The 20,564-nt window shown below is 40.1% G+C and overlaps 1 protein-coding gene across 1 annotated transcript in view; it reads right to left on the reverse strand.

Moving 5' to 3' along the window:
- Window positions 1-20,564, reverse strand: part of LOC135196925 (nucleoporin 88-like) — a 168,359-nt gene that overhangs the window by 38,931 nt on the left and 108,864 nt on the right. Inside the window, exons 9-12 of the mRNA XM_064223763.1 lie at window positions 14,700-14,938; window positions 5,962-6,155; window positions 5,630-5,776; window positions 3,994-4,153 (exon numbers count right to left, since the gene is read on the reverse strand). Coding sequence (XP_064079833.1) covers window positions 3,994-4,153; window positions 5,630-5,776; window positions 5,962-6,155; window positions 14,700-14,938 — 740 coding nt within the window. The remainder of the gene's footprint in view (window positions 1-3,993; window positions 4,154-5,629; window positions 5,777-5,961; window positions 6,156-14,699; window positions 14,939-20,564) is intronic.

Genomic DNA, 20,564 nt, shown 5'->3' on the forward strand with positions numbered 1-20,564 from the left:
GATCCGCTTTTTTCTTTTTGCGCTGGCGAGACCGACTTTGCAGTAAAATTGCAAAAATGCTCTCTTCTTAAGCAGTCCCGTGCTGAAATGAGCAGCCAATTCCTCAGAACCATCCCTGACGGCCTTGTCCATGCAAGACAATACACTGGACAGCTCCCCCAGACTGATGAAATCAGAACTCCTGGACCTGGCATCCAAAACTCCTAGGCACCAGTCAAGAAAATTAAAGACCTCTAGTGTCCTGAAGAGGCCTTTAAGGTGAAAGTCTAGCTCACTATGCGTCCAAGAGACCTTAGAGGAAGACAGAAAAGATCTTCTGGCGGCATCCACAATACTACCAAAGTCTCCTTGAGCCGAGGCTGGAAGCTTAACTCCGACGTTTTCTCCCGTCTTGTACCACATACCAGCTTTGCCACAAAGTCTTGAAGGTGGTAAAGCGAAAGAAGTCTTGCCTGAAGCTTTCCTCTTTTCCATCCAATCATGGACCTTGCGAAAAGCTTGCTTCGTAGAAAGCGACTTCTTCATTTTCACAAAGCCCGAGATCTTAGTAGCTCTGGATGACGAAAACTGAGAGGGAGGAGTACGTGGAGCTTCAGGTTGGAAAGTGTCTGCAAAGACTGACTGTAGCAGACGAGTCAAAACCTTGTAGTCCGTCGAGACTGGAGCCAACTGCTGTTCTTCATCCACTTCGACGAAAGCGTCACTAATTTCCTCTTCAGACACTGGAGAAGTCGGAGGAAGTAAGGAAGAGTCACGAGCTTTCTCAAAAGAGAAAGAGCGGCGAACGAACGGAAGAGTTCCCGCTTCCGCTTCCGCTTGCGGAGGTGGTAAACTGACGTCCGTAAGCCAGCGCGCTTGGCGTCCGAAGCCAATCTACTGGCGCCGACTGAAGCGCGCTCGACAGCAACAGGTGCACACCTGGCGTCCACTGGCGCGCGCTGAGCGTCCACTAAAACGCGCTGAGCGTCCACTGGCGCTCGCTTACCTTGCACCGAATCACGCTCGGCGTCCACTGAAGCGCGCTTGACTTTCACAGAAGCGCGCTCGGCAACTAAAGAAACGCGCTTCCTATCTACAAGTTTCGTAGCAGCGGATACAACCGCTTCACGAGAGCGAGAAACTAATTTCTCGCCTCCTCTAGAAAGTTGCTGGGGAGCAGAACGAACTCTAGAGGGAGACTCAAACGGAGAGAGAGGCGAGCGAGAGAGAGAGGGAGAACGCCTCGACCTCTTCACAGGAAGATTGTCATCCTTCTTACGGCGACGTGGAACAGTCTCTCTCGAAGAAAAAATATCTCGAAGTTGCTGCTGAAGAGACTGGAGAATCTTGCTTGTAGGTGAAGCCTCCTTTTCTGGGGAGGGGCTGATCCTGTGAGCAGGCGAGTGGTGAGGGGACGCCTTCTTCCTACTCCCAGGAACCGCCACTTCACGCACCTTAGAGCGACTGCGGCGCTCGAAAGAAACATCTAGGAAAGACTCCGCCTCCGAAGAATCCTTACGCTTCTTCTGCGGAGGAAAAGCAGCAAACGCACTATCAGGCGACGAGCAAAGTTCCGGAGAACAACTTGGACGTGAAGCGTCCCGAACGCGAGCCGTCCTTTTCAGCGGACGTGATGCGGTATGAGAGCTCCACCCCTTGCGCGGGGAGGAAGCTTCAGAAGAAGAAAAGCACTCCTTGAGAAGACGTGCACGTGCACGCTCCTTGGCAGTCTGGGTAGGTTCATCAGATGCTGCCGAAGGCACGCCAGATCGGTGGGGTTTCCTCGTAACCCTCCTTCGACTTTTGACATGCTCTCTCCCCGTAACCTGGGAGTCAACAAAAAAAACAGAGGGTCTAGGTCTAGAGGCGGAATGAGGCCGATCTGACGCACCCTCCACTACACAAGGGGCACTTTCACTGCACTTCTCTTCACTTTTGCTCTCCAGAGCTAACACTTTTGATTCTAAGTTACGAACCGATTCAAGAATTAGCAATAAAGTATTACCTTCTACCGACACTGCTTCAGGGGCCGGAGGCAACGCTTCAGGGGCCGGAGGCAACACTACAGGGGTAGGAGCATAATCTACAGAAGGAGGGTTAGCAGGAGAATCATTAAAATCTTGCCTACCTGAAACACTCCTGGAGGAAGACCTCCTTAACCTATCTCGCTCAAGTTTCTTAAGATAGGTTTCATACGCCTTCCACTCAGACTCTGTTAATCTTTCACACTCCTTACATCGACTTTCAAACGTACATTCATTCCCCCTGCAAACCTTACAAACAGAATGTGGGTCTACTGAAGCTTTCAGTAGCCTACCTCTACATTCGGACATAGAACAAAATCTAGCGCTAGCAGAACTAGACCCTGACATCTTGATCAAAGAAAAATCAATACCAAAATCAAATCAATCCAAAGTCAACGTGTGCCAAGCCACCGATCCAATTCAGATACCAAAGAAAAAACCAAAAGGGATACTCAAGTAGCTAGTAAGTTTCCAAAATCTGGACGGAGGTGCTACAAACAGGTGTTTCCAGCACCGGCGACAGAAAAATTATGAATAGAAAATGGGAATGGTTCCTGATACCCGCCTCCCAGCGGCGGGAATGGGTACTAACCACCTGACTCCCACTGCGTGTGTCGTAAGTGTTTAAATTTCTGTCGGATTCGGAAAAATACAGCTATATATATATATATCTGACAGGTAAGTTTCATGAATAAATTGTTTTGTAAGCTAATTAAAATTAGTTCAAAATCATAATCTCAAAAAATACAGGTATACCAAAAATACAAAACTACAAAATAAAAAATTAAAAAACTAAAAAAATTTTAGGACATGAAATATAAAAACGAGTTTCAAGTTTTGATGGGTAATAATCAATGAGAATCCAAAGTTTATAAAAAAATTATTGGGGAAATGAAACAAATTGTTTCAGGGCTCAGAGGGGTAACTTTTCCCGTATACACATCAGGGTACTTGGACCAGCTTTTTTCAGAATTTCTGTGGAGCTTATTATTAGTTATCTTTAACTGAAATTTGGTGCATTGTCAAATAATATGTATAGAATAAAACTTTGAACTCGTTTTCACAATTAAAAATTTTATAGCACTCAAAATTCAAAAATAAATTTCTAATTTTTTTTTTTTTGGAAAATAATTTTTTTCATAGTAGACCCGATTAAAAAAAAACTTTTTTAGTGCAAACCAATGATATGTTTGTTTGTATGATGTTTTTACATTGCATGGAACCAGTAGTTATTCATTCAGCAATGGGACCAACGGCTTTATGACTTCCGAACCACATCGAGAGTGAACTCCTATCACCAGAAATACACATCTCTGATGCCAACAATGGGTGTTCATATTATATGCCAAATACCAACAATATGTGTTCATATTATATGCCAAATACCAACAATATGTGTTCATATTATATGCCAAATACTAAATATCCCAGTTTCCTTTTGTTTTGGCAGACATCTCAACTCTGAAAATTGGAGAAGGCAGGCCTGGGGTGACATCTGCCCGGAGACCTTCAGAAATCTAGTTGCTTCTGTTCCTAACCAGCTGAAGGAGGTCATTCTCCGCAAAAGTGGACCTACAAAGCATTAGGGGATTGCCTGGCAAGTACCCTGATGCAATATTTTTTTTTTTTCCACTTTTTACATTTATTGTGATTTTTTTCATGGCGTCATGCGTCGAGGGCTAAAGGCAGCAAAGCTTTTTGGTGGCGACTTTATATGTGGAATGAGCTGGCAAGACTGTTTACAAAGGGTTTTTTTGGGGGGTAATTTGTGTATCATCCAGTATTTTCTGTGGTCTGGCAGAGCCCTGGTTCCAAGGGAGCCAGTTTAAAGAGGTCAGACTGTAATGCAGTAACTATGATAATAATTTGCATAATATCAAAAGAAAACCCACTTTATGTGATAAATTAGACAATCATATGACGGTAGCATTGGAATAACAACAACGCTGATAATATTCATGGTGCTTAAAATTACAAACAATGGATTTACCTGACTTGTCTGAAATTTAGCCTTTTCTTCTATTAATGTTAGTTGATTTGATAATGTTGAAGTGTGCTTTTGCATTCCTTCCAACTCCTGCATCATATTTTTCTCTGCTGTAGAGAGGCCTGGCAACCCTCTCATTACCTGCGTCACTACTCGTTCAAATCTTGAAAAGATAAATACAGTAGTATATTATGGTAAGCATACTTCACATAAGTTGGGATTTGTGAAACCTTTAACTCCTAAAGTTGGCTGATAAGTGCAACTACAAATAAGAAAAACAAAATTTTCCTGGGTATCGCAATCTACAACAAAAGTGATTAGAGAAAAAGAAAGACATCTAATTATTCTTGTACTCAAAAAGAGTAAACAATATAAAACTGCAACAAAATGTTAAAAGGACCAATGCATAAGTTTTACTTGCACAACTTTCTCTCCAATAAAACTAAGACGAAATGCCCTGTGTGGATAGAATATTAAATGAACAGGTACCATGAACACACTTCCCAAGGGATCCTTTATTGTCCATTGGTAATTTAACCAAATTAGTATCACAACCTAACTCAGTACTCATCCATTGATGACCAATTAACCTCACCGGATTGATCATCTTAGTACCTTGCATTCATTTACCTCTGCTACAATGGACTGCAATAAATATGAAGTGATTCTTCTGACATTATGAAGGGTACAAAAACAGTAAAATTTTAGAAAAACCAACCAATTATAATCATCCAATTAAAGTACATACAACACTTGAAACTGATCTCTTGACAACAAACATATTCCTATACTACATTAACCCTACAACATCTACACAATTTAGTGAAAGGTAATCATGGACAAGAATGGTCTTTACGTTGACTAACACTGGTGGCTTTACTAGTAGTATCTTCATTTCTCTTACTGTCTACACATGAGCAGGGATCCAACGTTGCATAGTCCCACTAAATTAAGCCAATCTTAACCATTAATACTATGCAAAATTCTCAAATAAGAAATATATATTTGCAAATCAAATACAGGCAGTCGCCAGCTTACGACGGGTTTGGCTTACGACATTCCGAGGTTAGAACGCTTTTCAATTATATTCATCAGAAATTATTTCCAGAGTTATGCCACTTATGACGCCAATCTGACGGAAGAAATATGACTCCAAAATTCCAAATTAATCAATATTTGAAGGTTATTTTTTAATGAAAAATGCAATAAAAGTGCATTTTACATACATTTAAATACACCTAAAGCATTAAAAGTAAGGTTTTCTTAGGATTTTTTATGATTTTCCGGCTTACGACAATTTTTGGCTAACGACACGTCTCAAGAACAGAACCCCCATCGTAAGCCGGGGACTGCCTGTATTATGTTCTTTGTTGAATAATCTCTCATGTCTAGTACCTTCTTCTTTCTCCATCATCCCTAAAAAATCAACAACTTGCAAGTGCTGCAACTTAGGATTTTTCTTCAGCAAAGACAAATATTTGCTATGGTCAACAACAATATTGTCCATTACAAAAATCATGGCTCTGTGAGTGAAAATATCTGAGCCTACTGTGCAACTGAACTAATACAATACAGTAATATATTAGCATGAAAGTACAAGATTAAAATGAGAACTAAGTGTAGTTACTACATTACACACCTGCTGATCAACTGACTTTTTCTGTCATTTGCCTCCTCATATCTCTCTGCCAGCTCATGAGCTTTAGCAGTTAATTCTTTTTTGGACAACTGCAATGTGGCTATTTCAGCTTGAAGTCTTTGTTTCTGTTCCATCAATACTTCAGCTCTGAAATAAATAATAGATCTTTCATAAGCCTAAAATTAATACATATTTGGCATTTTTAAAACTTGATAAAACGAGATCCATGGCATAAAATGCTTTCCTATCTAAAACCATCATCAAGTTAGAATGTAAGCAATAAATATTTTCAAAACTTTCTCTATTGAGTTATGTACAACACTATACTGTACCTCTTTTGTATATCATCCCTTGCAGCACTCTGAGGCTTAAGATAATTAACTCTCAAAGTCTGCATAACACGACTTATCAAATTCAAGTACTCATGCGCAGTTACTGATGCATTTGACCCTGATGCAAGGATTGGTTGGGAGGATGATCGATGTATAATGTTACGAATGTGATCCTCAAATGACTCAGTATGAACCTGTCAAAAGAAGAAAATCTTTAAACCGTATTCATTCTCCTAAATGACTGGCGTTCTTAAAATATGGTAGATCAGTGCAAGGTAAATGATTATATTATGGACCTTGAATATCTATAAATAGTAATTTTCACTTTTAACTACTATATCAGACAGATTCAAGGTTCTCTGAAGTGTCCTCACAGCACCAGCTAAGCTGCTGTTAGCTTGAGTCTCTTTTGCTCAACTTTATCATGTCAAAACCTAGTGCTGTAACTTGGTTTTGTTAAACTTCATTATAGTATAAAAATGAAATTAGTAAATTTGGTGAAGAAGGTACGCCTTTTTAAAATGGTAAGTTTAGTAAAATAAATGGAACACACAACAGTATGTGGAAAACAACTATAAATTGACTGGTTATGATACGTGTGTGAGACACCTGAAGTAGTCACTCTGAGAGTCGAGACTACCTGCAAACACAAGGCAACAACCTAATGCTCAAAGGGTCCCCATCATAATTAAGAAGACAGGCAACATCAATGACCTCACAAAACATACTGAAACCTCATTGATTTTCAAATGCAGCAATAGAAAAATGAAATTTTTGTGATGAAACTAAGTTTTACATAATACTTAAGCAATTATATAGCCGAAAGCTTTCTACCTAGGCAGTCCAAATTAAAATTTCGCAGTGGTGCTGCCATCAGTAGCGTCAGTGAACAGGACCCGCCCACTTTCAGGATAGTTAGGTACAAATTAGCAGCACCTCCCAATTTCTTTTCTTGAAAACCTCCATCTGTGGGGAGGGAGGGCTTTGATTATGTAACTGACTGCTTGGTAAGTACGTATTATGTAAAACTCAAGTTTTATCATAAAAATGTCATTTTTACATCAGTAACTTACCAAGCAGTTACATAGCTGATTCCACATTAATAGAGGTGGGAATCATGGATTAACTACTCCTTATCGTTTAGATATTGTTAACATTGTGAAAATGCTTATTGTACCTTACCTGTTATGAAATCTGCTGCAAGTGTTTACTGCAGCTGGTTGGTGCTCTCTTAAATCATATATATTAGAATTGGCAGTATGTATTGCCCATTAATAACAACACTGACATCTAAACTAGACAAAAAACCACCACCCCAACCACTACAAAAAGAACTGAAGGCTACTCCAGGTACATTGCACTCTCAGGCTTTCCAAAAACTCATCACCTTAACACAAGGTGATGAGATAGAATAAGGGACAGAGTCCCCTATGCCTCCTCTCCCAATACCATGCCAGATATGGCTATAGTAGGCCCTCACATATTACAATTTTTTGATGTTGTTTCAACATCCTTGAGATAATGAGATGCGAAGATTGATTTTGACCTCCAGAAAGTTGACTGCAGAATCGAGGCCAAAGACATACTGTGGCGTAAAGCTAATGAAGTGGCTATTGCTCAAACCTAGTGTGGTTTGACTCTTAAAAGAGGAAGTGTCTCCTTGAACTTGCGAATGAGCTTCAATGATAAGGCTTCTTAAGAAAAAGGAAATGGCATTCTTGGAAAGGGGACGTGACTGATTCATCATTGAACATCAAAGATTGTTTGATGGTACCTTAATCTTTTCAGTTCTACTCATGTAATACCTAACAGCCCTTACTGGACATAGGAGCCTCTCTTCTTCCAGCAGAAGGATGTCCATTAGGTTCTTGATAAAGAATGAGCGAGGGCCAAGGGTCAGCCAAGTTCTCATTCTTGGCAAGGAGAGAGAGAGAGAGAGAGAGAGAGAGAGAGAGAGAGAGAGAGAGAGAGAGAGAGAGAGAGAGAGAGAGAGAGAGAGAGAGAGAGAGAGAGAGAGCAGACTCTATCTCCTTGATTGAATCCTACTCTCGTCCATCACCTGAATCTTGCCGACACATTTAGCTGTTGCTAACGCTAATAAAAGCAGCTAACGCTACTAAAAGCAGCTAACACTACTAAAAACAAAGACTTTTTGGTGAGATTCCGAAGAGAAGTCGAGCGCAAAGGTTCAAAGGCAGAGGTTGACAGCCATTTCAATCCCATGTCTAATTTCCATGCCACTACATCAGATCTTATCACTTTCTCAGTATCGAATGATTTAATAAATTGCATATATTTTGGAAAGGTCTAGCCCCCTATGCCTGAAGACCGAGCTTAACATAGACCTTTATCCTTTAATAGTGGATGACGACAACTTCCTCGTATTTCTCAGATAAAAAGCCTGCTACTTGAGTTACTATTGTCTCAGAAGAGATGTGATTTCCTTTGCACCATCTTCTGAAAATGGACCATTTTGATTAATAAGAGTTTGCTAGAATAGATTCTCCAGCTTCCAGCAATAGCTTCTGCAGCTTTTCTCGAAAATCCTTTCGCTCCCAGGAGGCTCCTGACAGCCTGAATCCTGTCAGGGACAGAGCAGACAATACGTGATGTAATTTGAGGAAGTGGGGCTGTCTGAGCAGCAACTTTGTGGCAGGAGTCTCAGGAAGTCTACTAAGAGTTGTAGCAGGTCTGGAAACCATTCTTTCCTGGGCCAAAACGGAGCTATTAGAGTCAAAGAGACGTTTGGATGTGATGAGAACTTGTTCATCACTTCCCTGATTAGACCAAACGGTGGAAACTCATAACATTGAGACCCATCCAGTCCATTAACATTGTATCCTTTGTCCAGGCTAAGGGATCTGGAACGGGGGAGCAAGAGAGGGGATGGCGACTGTTCCATGAGGTAGCGAAGGGGTCTATTGAAAGTTTTTCCCCCATAACCTCCATGGATCCAGGCAAACTTTTGTGTCTCGAGTTTATTCTGTTGGTAGAACTTGGTGAGTTTTACCTTGTTCCAGTCCACCCAGAGAAAGAGATTCCCGGCTACCTCGTAAAGGGAGTGAGTTCCCCCTTGCTTTCGTACATACAACAGTGCTGTGGTGCTGACTGAATAAATAGCCACTATCTTTCCCGTGACTAGGTGAGAAAATGCTTGAAGTCCCAGAAAATGGCTAAAAGTTCCTTGATGTTGGTGTGAAGGAATTGGTGCTCCAACATCCACTTCCCTGATACCGTCTATCACCCAAAAGAGCTCCCCAACCTAGATCCGACATGTCCGAGTAAAGCTCTAGGTTGGGGTTCAGGGGAAAGAAGGAAATTCCTTCTTGAAGTTTTTCCTCAGACGACCACCAACTGAGCTCTTCTTTTATTGCAATTGATATCGGGAATACTATGGTTTCGGGCTGGGTTTTTTTAACACCAGTTTGATCTCGGGTAATACTGAAGAGGCCTCGTGTAGTCTGCCCAGATTCACAAATGGTTCTACTGACGCCAGTGTTCCCAACATGCTCATCCACTGCAGAGCTGTACAATTCACCACGGTTAGGAACTGTCGAACTGTTTGGAGACACGACTCTACTCTATTCTGCGAAAGAGAAACCCAAAAAGCTTGACTGTCCACACTCATTCCTAAATATATAGAATCTGCTGAGATGGTGTCATCTGAGACTTCTGGGTATTTATTAAAATGCCCAATTGTTAAGCGGAGCATCTCCTTTAAGTCCTTCATGCACTGTTGCTGTGATGGGGATCGGAGAAGCCAGTTTCCAAATATAAGAAAATGTTGATTTCTATCAGATGAAACCACTTGCCTAGGAGAGAGTACCCGATTGAAAACTTGAGGGACTGTGAACAGACCAAAGTAGTGTCTGAAGTTAGAAAATCTCACCTCAAAACAGAAACTGCAGACACTTCCTTGAGGATGGGTGGATTGGTATGTGGAAGTATGTGTCCTGCATATCCAAGGATACCATCCTGTCCCTCTGATGTAGAGATGACATCACTGAGCAGTTCGTTTCTATATGAAAGGTGGGCTTCATAATAAAAAACATTCAAGGAATTGATGTCCAGGATAGGCCTCCAGCCCCCCATGACTTGGTGGGCTGGAGTTTTACAACAAAGAGTCTGTTGTAAAACCCCTCTGTCGAAAGATCTAATACTTCTTCTATTGCCCTCTTGTGAATTAAAGACCCAACCTCTCGGGATAGGGCCAAAAACTTCTCGGATCCTACCAAGCATGCCGTTAAGGTGATCAGCAACTGGGACAAAGGAGGGTTCTCTGAGAAGGGGATGATGTAACCCTTTCTAAACTTGAACAACCCAAGCTTCTGCACCCCTTTAACTCCACTCCTCCCAAAAGAGGTGAAGTCTTGCTCCAACATGGGTGTGATGAGCAGCTAACTCATTTACTTGACTTGATTGGAGGTTTCTTCGCTCATCTCGAGGAGGGTTGCAGATTGGAACGTGGTCTTGACTGTGGTCTGGATCTTGTCCATCGAAAGGGTTGAAGATGTAAGAAGGAAAAAACCTTAATGCTAGAAGACACAGAAGACTCCTTCGGGCATTTAGTCGATTGCGCACGCAAGTCAAGGATTGACTTTTTCTACAAAGTCGAAAGAATTTCCGTGACAGTTTCTTGTCAGGAAAAGATGGTTCTTCCCCAAGGTGGAGAATAAAAGTTCTTATTTCTGAGTTGTCGTAACTCCCGCTTCTTAAGAGTACCCATCGAGAATGGAGAAGCTAATTTGGCAGCAGGCCAATCTTATATTTTCCTTGCTAGCACTCCCACATTCCAATCTAAGAAGCTAATAATTTCAAGCACTTTAGACAGATTCCTAACCAGGTGCTCCAATTCTGCTGACAAAAACAACCTTTGTCATTGCAAAAGCCAAACGTTGAGAAGTGTCTACCAAGCTGGAGAAGCCTCCCTGGGAGGAGGCAGAAACTCCCAAGGAAGGGGTTTCTCTGGCAGCGTAAAAGTGGTATTTCTTCATGTAGTTTGGATGGGGGAAAAGCAAAAAGACACCTATCTTATATCTCTCTTTGTAGCCAACTACTCGTCTACTTCTCTGAGCACTTTCTTGAATGATGAGCGAACCAACTTGGGTAAACCTGCACTGTCACTAGATTTCTTCCTCATCAGAAGAGTAGAGGCCAGGGAATTGGAGGAGCAGGTTAAAAAAATTCCAAAAAGTTGGCCAAAAAGTAGCGAAGAAGGAAAGAGCAGGCGGAAGAAGGAGCAGTCTTGTTTGGTCTCTTTTTCATAGGACGACACAGGAGATAAGACATCTTCATCCTTGGTTAAGACGTCTTCTGTAAAACCCCCATCAGATCTTGCAACTGACAACGAAGAGGGGCGAAAGCTGGATCCTCTAAAGTGGTGCCGAATGCTCCATCGTTAGCGCCGAACATCCCATAGTAGGTGTTGAGTGTGTGGGCACTGACACTAAAACTGGCACTACACACCTAGAAGACTGGCACTCCCTGTGCAGGTGGTCTGAACGCTTTGGCACCAGAACTGGGTGCTCAAAAGATCCAACAGACTCTGGGCTGTCCCATGGCGAATGACAATCATGAACTGCAGGTGCATCAGCAGGCAGAACAATAAAACTACAAGAGGGTTGGGGGCTACACAATCTCTATATGCTTCTTGACAGGTGGTGGTGAGATGCCAGCTGTCAAATGCCTCTTAAGAGGTCGGAAAGCAACGACACTACGTCAATGACTCCTTCTGTCCAGAGAAGACACATCCGTGTCCGAGGACACTCACACAGCACTGTCAGACACTTTTGCGATGGCGCTCTGTCGACACTGGGAGCGAACAACAGGTTTGACAGAGGAAGCAACTGCCTGTGGGCAAGCCCCACCAGCCTCCTGTGGACCTCTGGAATGTCTTCTCCCTGGTGCAAGGGAGCAGGACAGGGACCTTTGTCTAGGAGAACTGGTGGGTTGATCAGCCACACCCACTGTCACTCAATATTTTGCCCACAAAAGATCTAAAAGAAACACCTAATTCCATCACAGAACTAGCTAAAAACTCTAACTCTCTGTCGAACCTAGATTCAAGGCTGGCAATGGTATTAGGATCAAAGGTATGGGAACCTGGCAAAGAAGTCTGTGGTAAAGATAAAGGAGGGATACTGTAAAGGTCACTCTAGGGTACATCAAAATTAATATTGGAACTAGTACACTGAATGATACTAATATTTCAAAACAATAATAATTATAGTATTATAGATCTGTAACACTCTCCTGAAGATATTTCATTGATATCTGAAAACAAAAATGTAGGAAAACTATGACTACCTTTCATTAAAAATGCAGCAATACCACGACCAGCTTGGCCATTTGCATGAAATGTCAATCCCTTTCCTCAAATGAATTAATTGCAAATGATGTGACAACCATTTTCGTTTTGATATTTAGTTATATAAATGAATCAATACAAGACTGAAAAAAGATGATCCATTTTGATGAAACAATCATGGATCCTTTTGAAGAATACAGCAACCACTGCAAATGGGTGATGTCTAAATTCTGAGTTACGCTTTCACATGGGTTCAAGATTACAAAAGAATTTCTGGAGGATTTAAACTCATCTCTGTGTGCTGTTAGTGGCAATGGCAACTATAACCAATATAACCTAGAGCAGCCTTAGTAAAGTTGATTTTTAACAGAGAGAAGAATGATGGCTTCATTCCTCCATTTAACCTACACCATAACCAAATGTAACAGATTAGTTTAAAAATATCCCTCCATAAGGCTAAGACCAGCTTATGATAAATAAATTTTAGTTTCAAGAAATTCCAGTAATAAAATAGCCCCCGATGAGAGCTGTTTAAGAACTGAGTTAGAAAAATTTATAGAACAAATGTCTAAATGCAACAAAAAAAAAGGAAATAATTTTTAGAGTAGGTTGCAGTGGATCATGAACTGCCTTATCCTTGCAGTAGCATTTGATTTTATAAGACATGGCATTTTAGCATAACAAACGATCTGGCAAAGCATTCCTGTAGAGTAATTTTCAGAACCAAGATATGGATGTCTACAATTTTACCTTCCTGATTCCATATACAAGATGAGCAGTCAAATATTTCTCACATTCTGAAAATGACTAACAGAAAAACTAGCATTTACTTTAGAAGTCCATTCATGGGTAAAATATCTATGATGTAACATTTATAGATCAAAAGTTATGCAAGAACCTCACAAGAAATTTTTTAAAAAATCATAAGCAGCAATAATTGTAAGTCACAAACTATCTTTTTAATGACTTTTAGATATTTATTTATAACAGTTACATAAACTACCGTATATACTCGTGTATCATGCGACTTTTGAAGACCTAATTTTGGATTGAATTTTAAGGGGGTCACATCATACCCCGAGATATAAAATTAGAGTATGTAATAATCATATATTAGTATCATATGATGAAATACAAACACAATGAATATGCATCTTTTCCATGGATCTTTTAAAACGTTATGCTTTACTTCACTGCATCCAATAATATTATATTTATTTTTATATTACTATTTGTTTGTATTATAAAATACTAACACAGCATCATGTTTTGGTCTGGAAATCAGCTGAGGGCAACTGCGAGGTAAGTTTGTTTTGCTGTATTGAACTCAAATCAGTGCGAATTTCTTGCTTCTAGTTAGCGCAAATGAATCTCAAGATATTCTTTTATATGGGACAAGGTTATTTTATGTTATATGATTTGTTTTCAAGTCGAAATATCACTAAAGATACGTACCATTTGTGAACAAAATTTAGTTATTTTTTTCATTTGTAGATGGTGCTGAGGGCATGTTTACTGTATAAACAAAAATCAACAGATTCCATTCGATATTTTTCACTTGATCCCATCAGAATACTACGAGATTTATGTATTTATCTTTTACTGGAGTGAAAAGTTAAATGTGCTCTTTCATGCCCAATAGTTTTGATTAAAACACGTTTCTCAATTTGGTTTACGGTCGAGTTATGGTACTAAACTGATGTTTGCAAGTTTCACCCACGTTGCCGATGCACGATAATAGTCATTAGCAGATCAACATTCTTTCCTCAGCTTTAGCTAAAACTTTCAGGTTAAATTTCACAGTATATGCCCTTGCCGATCTTTTTTCCATAACGGAAAGGATATAGTAATGTAAGAATATATGTCCTATCCTCCTTAACGTCATTTGTAACATAACTACAGTAATTTTTTACTATTGTACGATGGTTGAAATTTAATCAAAAGCTGTTGTTATCGGATTAGGTTGTTCACAGCAAATCAGCTCTTTCTGGGTATGCATTTACACAACAAGTATAATATTACTAACAATACTTTTGGCATTACTAACAATACTTTTGGCATTTCTTTTACTTTTTTAAACTTAACTAGAAGATGGGATGGATAAAGAGATGGAGGAAAAGGGGTTAGCCTAACTAAAAAATGGAATAGATAAATAGGAGGAAAAGTTTAGCCTGTTGTTATTTGGTCTCGTAAATTTAACTTGCATGATATGTGAGATACAAGATAAAATCACTTTTTAAGGGTGAAAATTTTGGGGTCACATGATATGCGAGATAGTAAGTTACACGAGTATATACAGTAACTTTTTACTAACTCTCGAGAGATGTCACTGAAATTTAAATAAAAAACTGCTGTTTTCTTTGAATCCAAAAATAGAAGGTATTCTGGGAAAACTCGTTATGCACTTAAGCCATGAACTAAGAAACCCTACCTTCTTGAGGGGTGAAACTGTACTGCTTATCTCTGGAGCCTCCACATCCAAAGACTGTGGAAAGAATGCTGGTGGATGTGCATAAGTTATTATGACACCAGACGCTAGCAGTACATACAAAACATTAAAAGTAGTGATAACCAAGCCGATAACTGGCATGGGGGCTGCAGGGCTCAGAGATCGTGTGCAAACGACATGATCAACTATACATTGTGAGTCACTTGTCATAAACATAACATCTGCAAAGAGAGAATTAAATAACCTTCATTAAAATAAGATTTGAGTGCAAAATAAACATTTACAACTAACTTACACAATTTCATATTGATTAAATAAAATGCAATATCTAATCCTTCCTCTGAAACAATAGTTTTCACTTAACCATTTTCATAAAAATAACTTCTCATTAATAAGCTACAAATTCTTTTTGTCCTAATCATTAATCATGATCAAACAGACTTTAAAAAGTTATGCTCTCTCTCTCTCTCTCTCTCTCTCTCTCTCTCTCTCTCTCTCTCTCTCTCTCTCTCTGAGTTCATCCAGGTCTTCACTGTATAGGATTTATGCGCCAATCCTCTTTACAGATTTTACCACTTATGGAAAGGGCAGGCCCACACCTGTCCATCAAATTGAGGTGCCACGTTAATTGGGTCTCCGCACACCTTGTGGAAATGGGCCAAAATAATCTGAGGGGCAACTGGATCACAAGCAGGACTCAAGGAGGCACTTTCCTCACAGGTGGCACAGGACATGACAAAGCTGGGGACTGAGCACTAAAAATCCGACACAAAGGGAGAGGGGGTCAAAGAAATGGAGGCACTCTCTCCACTACTGAACAGGAATCCAACAAAGTTGCAAACTAAGACATGTGGGAATATACCAAGAAACTGAACATCAAATGTAACTGTACTGGCAACAGCCAAGACACAAGCACAGTAGAGGGCACTAGAAGTCATCAAAACATTGGAAATGTAAAAAATAATGTAGCACTTAATGATGCTACAGGCAGAAAAGATCTCCTTGGGGGCTGCCAAAAATCTGACATAAGGACACAATTGCAGCTAGGGATTGGGGCAGAGAACACAGAATTAGGCAACAGCATATAAAAGTCAAAAAGCAGGACACACAAAATAATAGGCAAACGTCAGATATGGAAATAAAGTTTAAAAGGACACCCCAACCAACAGCAAAACAGCAGTCAAAACTGGAGGAGTGGTGGAACACAGACTTGTGAGCAACTCAACATAGAGTTCAAGAAGAAGGAGAATCAATACATACTAGAGAGGAAGTCTCTCAGAGAGCATGACCTGTAAAGCATGGCACTACACACACATTGCCCAGTGTGATGCAAAAGCATTAGTACTGTGGACCACCTTAAAAAACTGCAAAATGTAGGGGAAGCACAACAACATTAAAAAACATAGAATCATGAATACAGTGGACCAACCATATTCGCGGGGATGCATACCAGAGCCCCCACGAATACTTAAAACCACTAAAAATACCTAACACTGCCTATTTTGTTAGTTCAAACACAAGAATAACCCTCTAAAAATGCTTATATATGAATATTTAATTAGTTTGATCACAAAAAGTGCATTTAGTCATGAAATTGATATGAAAATACAGTATATTTAGAGTATTTCTCAGTGAACAATAGTGCGAATAATGGGTAGATATGATACATGAAGAAACCCAAGAATAAGTAAGTCCGCGAATACAGGGTTCCACTGTATACAGAAAGAAGCAGATGGAAAGTCAATTTCTGTAAATGGAACAAACAACAATCATATAAAAAATGTATTATTTGAATATATGCAAAGAGAATGTCTCCACACTGAAGAGGGAACACACTGAAACTGTGTGCTTCTGTATATATTTGTTCCCCACTTTGTGGTTTTGTAAAGTTTCAAAAACATGTTTTGACATGTGAAAAACCTATTTTTGGTAGTCACTGTAAGTCCTCAAAGGAGCTACACTTTTGGTCCCCCAGGGCTCCATAAGAAATACCAACCAATTACAAAGAATTCTCTATACTAGTTGGTCTCGGCCAGAAAAGTGTTAAGGACACAGTGATAGAATATAAAGAATTAAGGGCAGGAAGGCTCTATCTCCCATTCTACAACAACTTCCTCAGTCTTCCCTTCATTATACTTGTGCAGATGCGATCACAGAGCGTATGATGATAGATGTTCACCAAAGTTTGAGGACTCACTGCAGCTCCCCAAAATAGGTTTTTCCTACATCAAAACCAGTTTTTTTGATAGTTTAGCCACTGTTCATCCTCAAAGGAGCTTACTGACAGGTGACGAAATGACTTAGCTCCTAATAAAGAATCCCTACTTAAATAAATTATTGGCCCGAAGTATAGTCACATGTTATTAACTATTGTCTTCATTCCAGCTACCCATTAAAATATGGTAATAAAGCACAGGATAAACACAAAAACCAATGTATGTATTATTCTTTGTGGCCCCAAGGTGACTTGCCTAATTATGTTGGGTCTGGCTGTGGAATTATTAGGCCTTCCTCGGCAATATTTCAGCATGATCACCACTCTCATGGCAATAGTTTCAGGAATTCTTAATTCAAGGTAAAGTTACAGGTTATCAACCATTCTCTTTATTCTAGATACCCAATGAGGTTTGGCAATAAAGAACAGGAAACACATGAACACATGTATTATACCTTGTGGTTCTACAGTGACTTACCTTTTCTCTTCTTTAAATTATTTAGTTAGTTTTGATTAGGTTGATTAGGTTAAGCAATTTTTAAACAAGTTTTTAAGTTTTAAGATTTGATTAAAGATTTTTTTCTGTGCTTGTGGGTGAGGGATTGTTTAATATACATGTTTTTCTTTTCCTTTTCATTGCAGTTTGGCAGATGGGAATGAGTAAGAGCTGGAGCTCTCCTTCACCTGTACTCAATGGTGGAAGCCGAGTGACAGTTTTGCCAGATGGTTGTGATCCTTTTATTTCTGAGCCCAACAGCAAAGTGGTAGTATGCTGGCTAGGCCAATGGCCTTCAGATTTTGTGGCTGCTGAGTTGGTTTGTTTGTGTTTGTTTGTATGGTGTTTTTACGTTGCATGGAACCAGTGGTTATTCAGCAAGAGGACCAACGACTTTACGTGATTTCCAAACCACGTCGAGAGTGAACTTCTGTCACCAGAAATACACATCTCTCACTCCTCAATGGAATGGCCGAGAGTTGAACTCGCGACCACCGAGGTGGGACGCCAACACCATACCAACCACGAGCTTCTGGAAATGTCCATTCAGGAACTAGAAAAGAACAACCAGAGGCACTCTGCAGAAGGAGCTGCTGACAAGAGGAAAATCAAAAGTTTATGCAGTATCGTTGCAATATTAGGATTAAGGAATTAAGTTTAGGTTCTTAGGTGGTCAAGTTAGGATTCTAGTTGGTATTAGAGGATAAGATTAGATTAAGTGGCATACTGTAAAATTAATAAATTAAGTTAAGGAGACTCGAGTTTTATTTAAGAATCCTTTCAAATCTGTCCCCATTAGTATCCTGCTCCATTTGTGTAACATGAAAACCCCCATAGAATCAATTCCTAAACCAGAAAGCAAGGGTTCCTACAATGCTGCCTTGTACCCTAGCGTAGGCTAGGGTATATTCGAGATACAATTTTTCCAGCAAACAATGGTTTTTTTGGAACCTAACCCCATCATAAGTAGGAGAATACCCGTGTAAGGTAAAACTGGTTTTATTACCTTTATTATTAGTTTATTTCATAAAGTGAATCTTCGTGTATGTTGGTGGTTAGGCTATAGTGCCGAGACTGAGGCTAGCCTACTGATACACATCTTAGAATTCAAGGTTTGCTTTTTAGAATTGTAGTATAAGACGACCCCCAATTTTTAGGGGTGAATTTTAGGATTTAAAGGTCATCTTATACGTGGAAACATATGGTAGATAAAAATGTATCAAATTTCAAGAAGAATTGTATTAGGGTTGTAATGCATTACATTTTCACTTGAACTTCTGAAGTTCCAATTGCATGACATCCTCTGGGAGGCTGTTCCACAGTCCAACGGCATGAGGAATACAATACCTCTGGGACTGAGTTTGGCAGCCAGGCACATTTACTGCATACAGGCAGTCACTGGTTATCAGTGGGGGTTCTAATCTCAGCATTAACCGAAACTCTGCTATTCATGCTTATGGCGGCAATATTCAGTTAATGGCGCTTCTGTTAGTGATATTATGGCACCATAACTATTACACTGACCTGCGTTCCAAAACTTTTTTACAAAGTTCAAGGGATTTCCAACTGATTTAGGACCCTTTTTGCATGCTGAATTCAAAAATACAGTTAATTTTCCTGGGTCAGATCTGGTTTTAAAGATATAGTCTATTTCTATCCCAGCATATTTTTCCAAAATATTGCAAATATTCAAGCATTTATGGGCTTTGTTTTTGCAAAACAAGGTCGTGGGTAACCTTTAATAATTATTTTTAATTTCACTTTTCAGGTCTAGATTTGTATAAAAATGGATTGGAAGTGTAAAAACCATCCTAATAAGTTCTTTTACATCTGCGGACATGTGGTTCTTCCAGACTGTCAAGTAAAAATCATGGATTTTGTGAAGAAGGCATATCAAGCTTACTTTGGAGTCAGACTAGGGGACCAGGATAAGCCATTTGTTCCCCATATCTGCTGCAAAACATGTGTAGAGAACGTATGGGATTGGAGGAACAAGAAAAGGAAGAGTTTGCCAATTGGTGTCCCAATGGTGTGGAGGGAAGGGAAGGGAAGGGAAGGGAAAGATCCCGTTACTGACTGCTCCTTATGCATGACAAATCTAAAAGGCATCAATTGCAAGAACAAGCACCATGTTCAATACCCTGATGTTCCTTTTGCCATAAAGCCAGTCCCCCATGGCCCTAATCTTCCTGTTCCCGAGCCAAAGGTCACCATGGAATCTAGTTCTGATTCTGAATCTAGTGACATGACATACAGCTGAGTGTGGTGCATACAGGCCAGAAGAGGACGCCCAATCGGTGCCTTTGACTCAAGCCAAACTCAATGACCTGAACATTTCCAAGGAGTCTTCCCAGCTACTGGGTTCTCATCTTTGACAGAAACGTCTACTGGCACCAGGAACAACATTCTATTGGTATTGGGAACGTGAGAGAGAATTTAGACAATTCTTCACTGGTCTACTGCAATAATATTGCTGACCTGATTGAATTACTTGGTCTGAAGTATGATGCAATGGAATGGAGACTTCATTGACTCGTCTAACAGAAGTCTCAAGGCAGTTCTTCTGAATAATGGAAATAAGTTTTCATCAATCGCTGTTGGGCACTCGGTTTTGATGATGCACTGAATCCTGCTGAACTCTCTGCCTGGTTGTCCCTAAAGTCAGTAATTGCAAACTTCCTTGGCAACAACAGAAGTTCCCAGTATCAGAAGGTGGTTGATGTGTTAATGGATAATTTCTGCCAACTTGGTGTGCGCAAGTCAGTGAAAATGCACTTCTTCCGGTCTCATCTGGACTTTTCCAGAGAATTGTGGAGACCAGTGAAGAACAGGGTGAGCGCTTTCACCAAGCTATCAGTGTTATGGAGGAATGCTATCAAGGCTGATGGAATGTCAACTTTCTGGCCGACTACTGCTGGTGCCTGAAGAGGGATGTGGAGTCTGCTCAGCACAAATGGAAGTCCCCGAAGAGACCATTCACCCATGAGTAGCTTCCTTAGTTCATTATACAGTGTTCCCCCTGTATTTGAGGGGGGATGTGCACCCGACACCCCCGTGAATAGTTAAAATCCGTGAATAGTTAAAACCACCACTAAAAATGCTTACAACTGCCTATCTTGAAAGTTCAGAAACTAAA

This window comes from Macrobrachium nipponense, chromosome 18, assembly GCF_015104395.2.
Source record: "Macrobrachium nipponense isolate FS-2020 chromosome 18, ASM1510439v2, whole genome shotgun sequence".
Lineage (NCBI taxonomy): Eukaryota > Metazoa > Arthropoda > Malacostraca > Decapoda > Palaemonidae > Macrobrachium > Macrobrachium nipponense.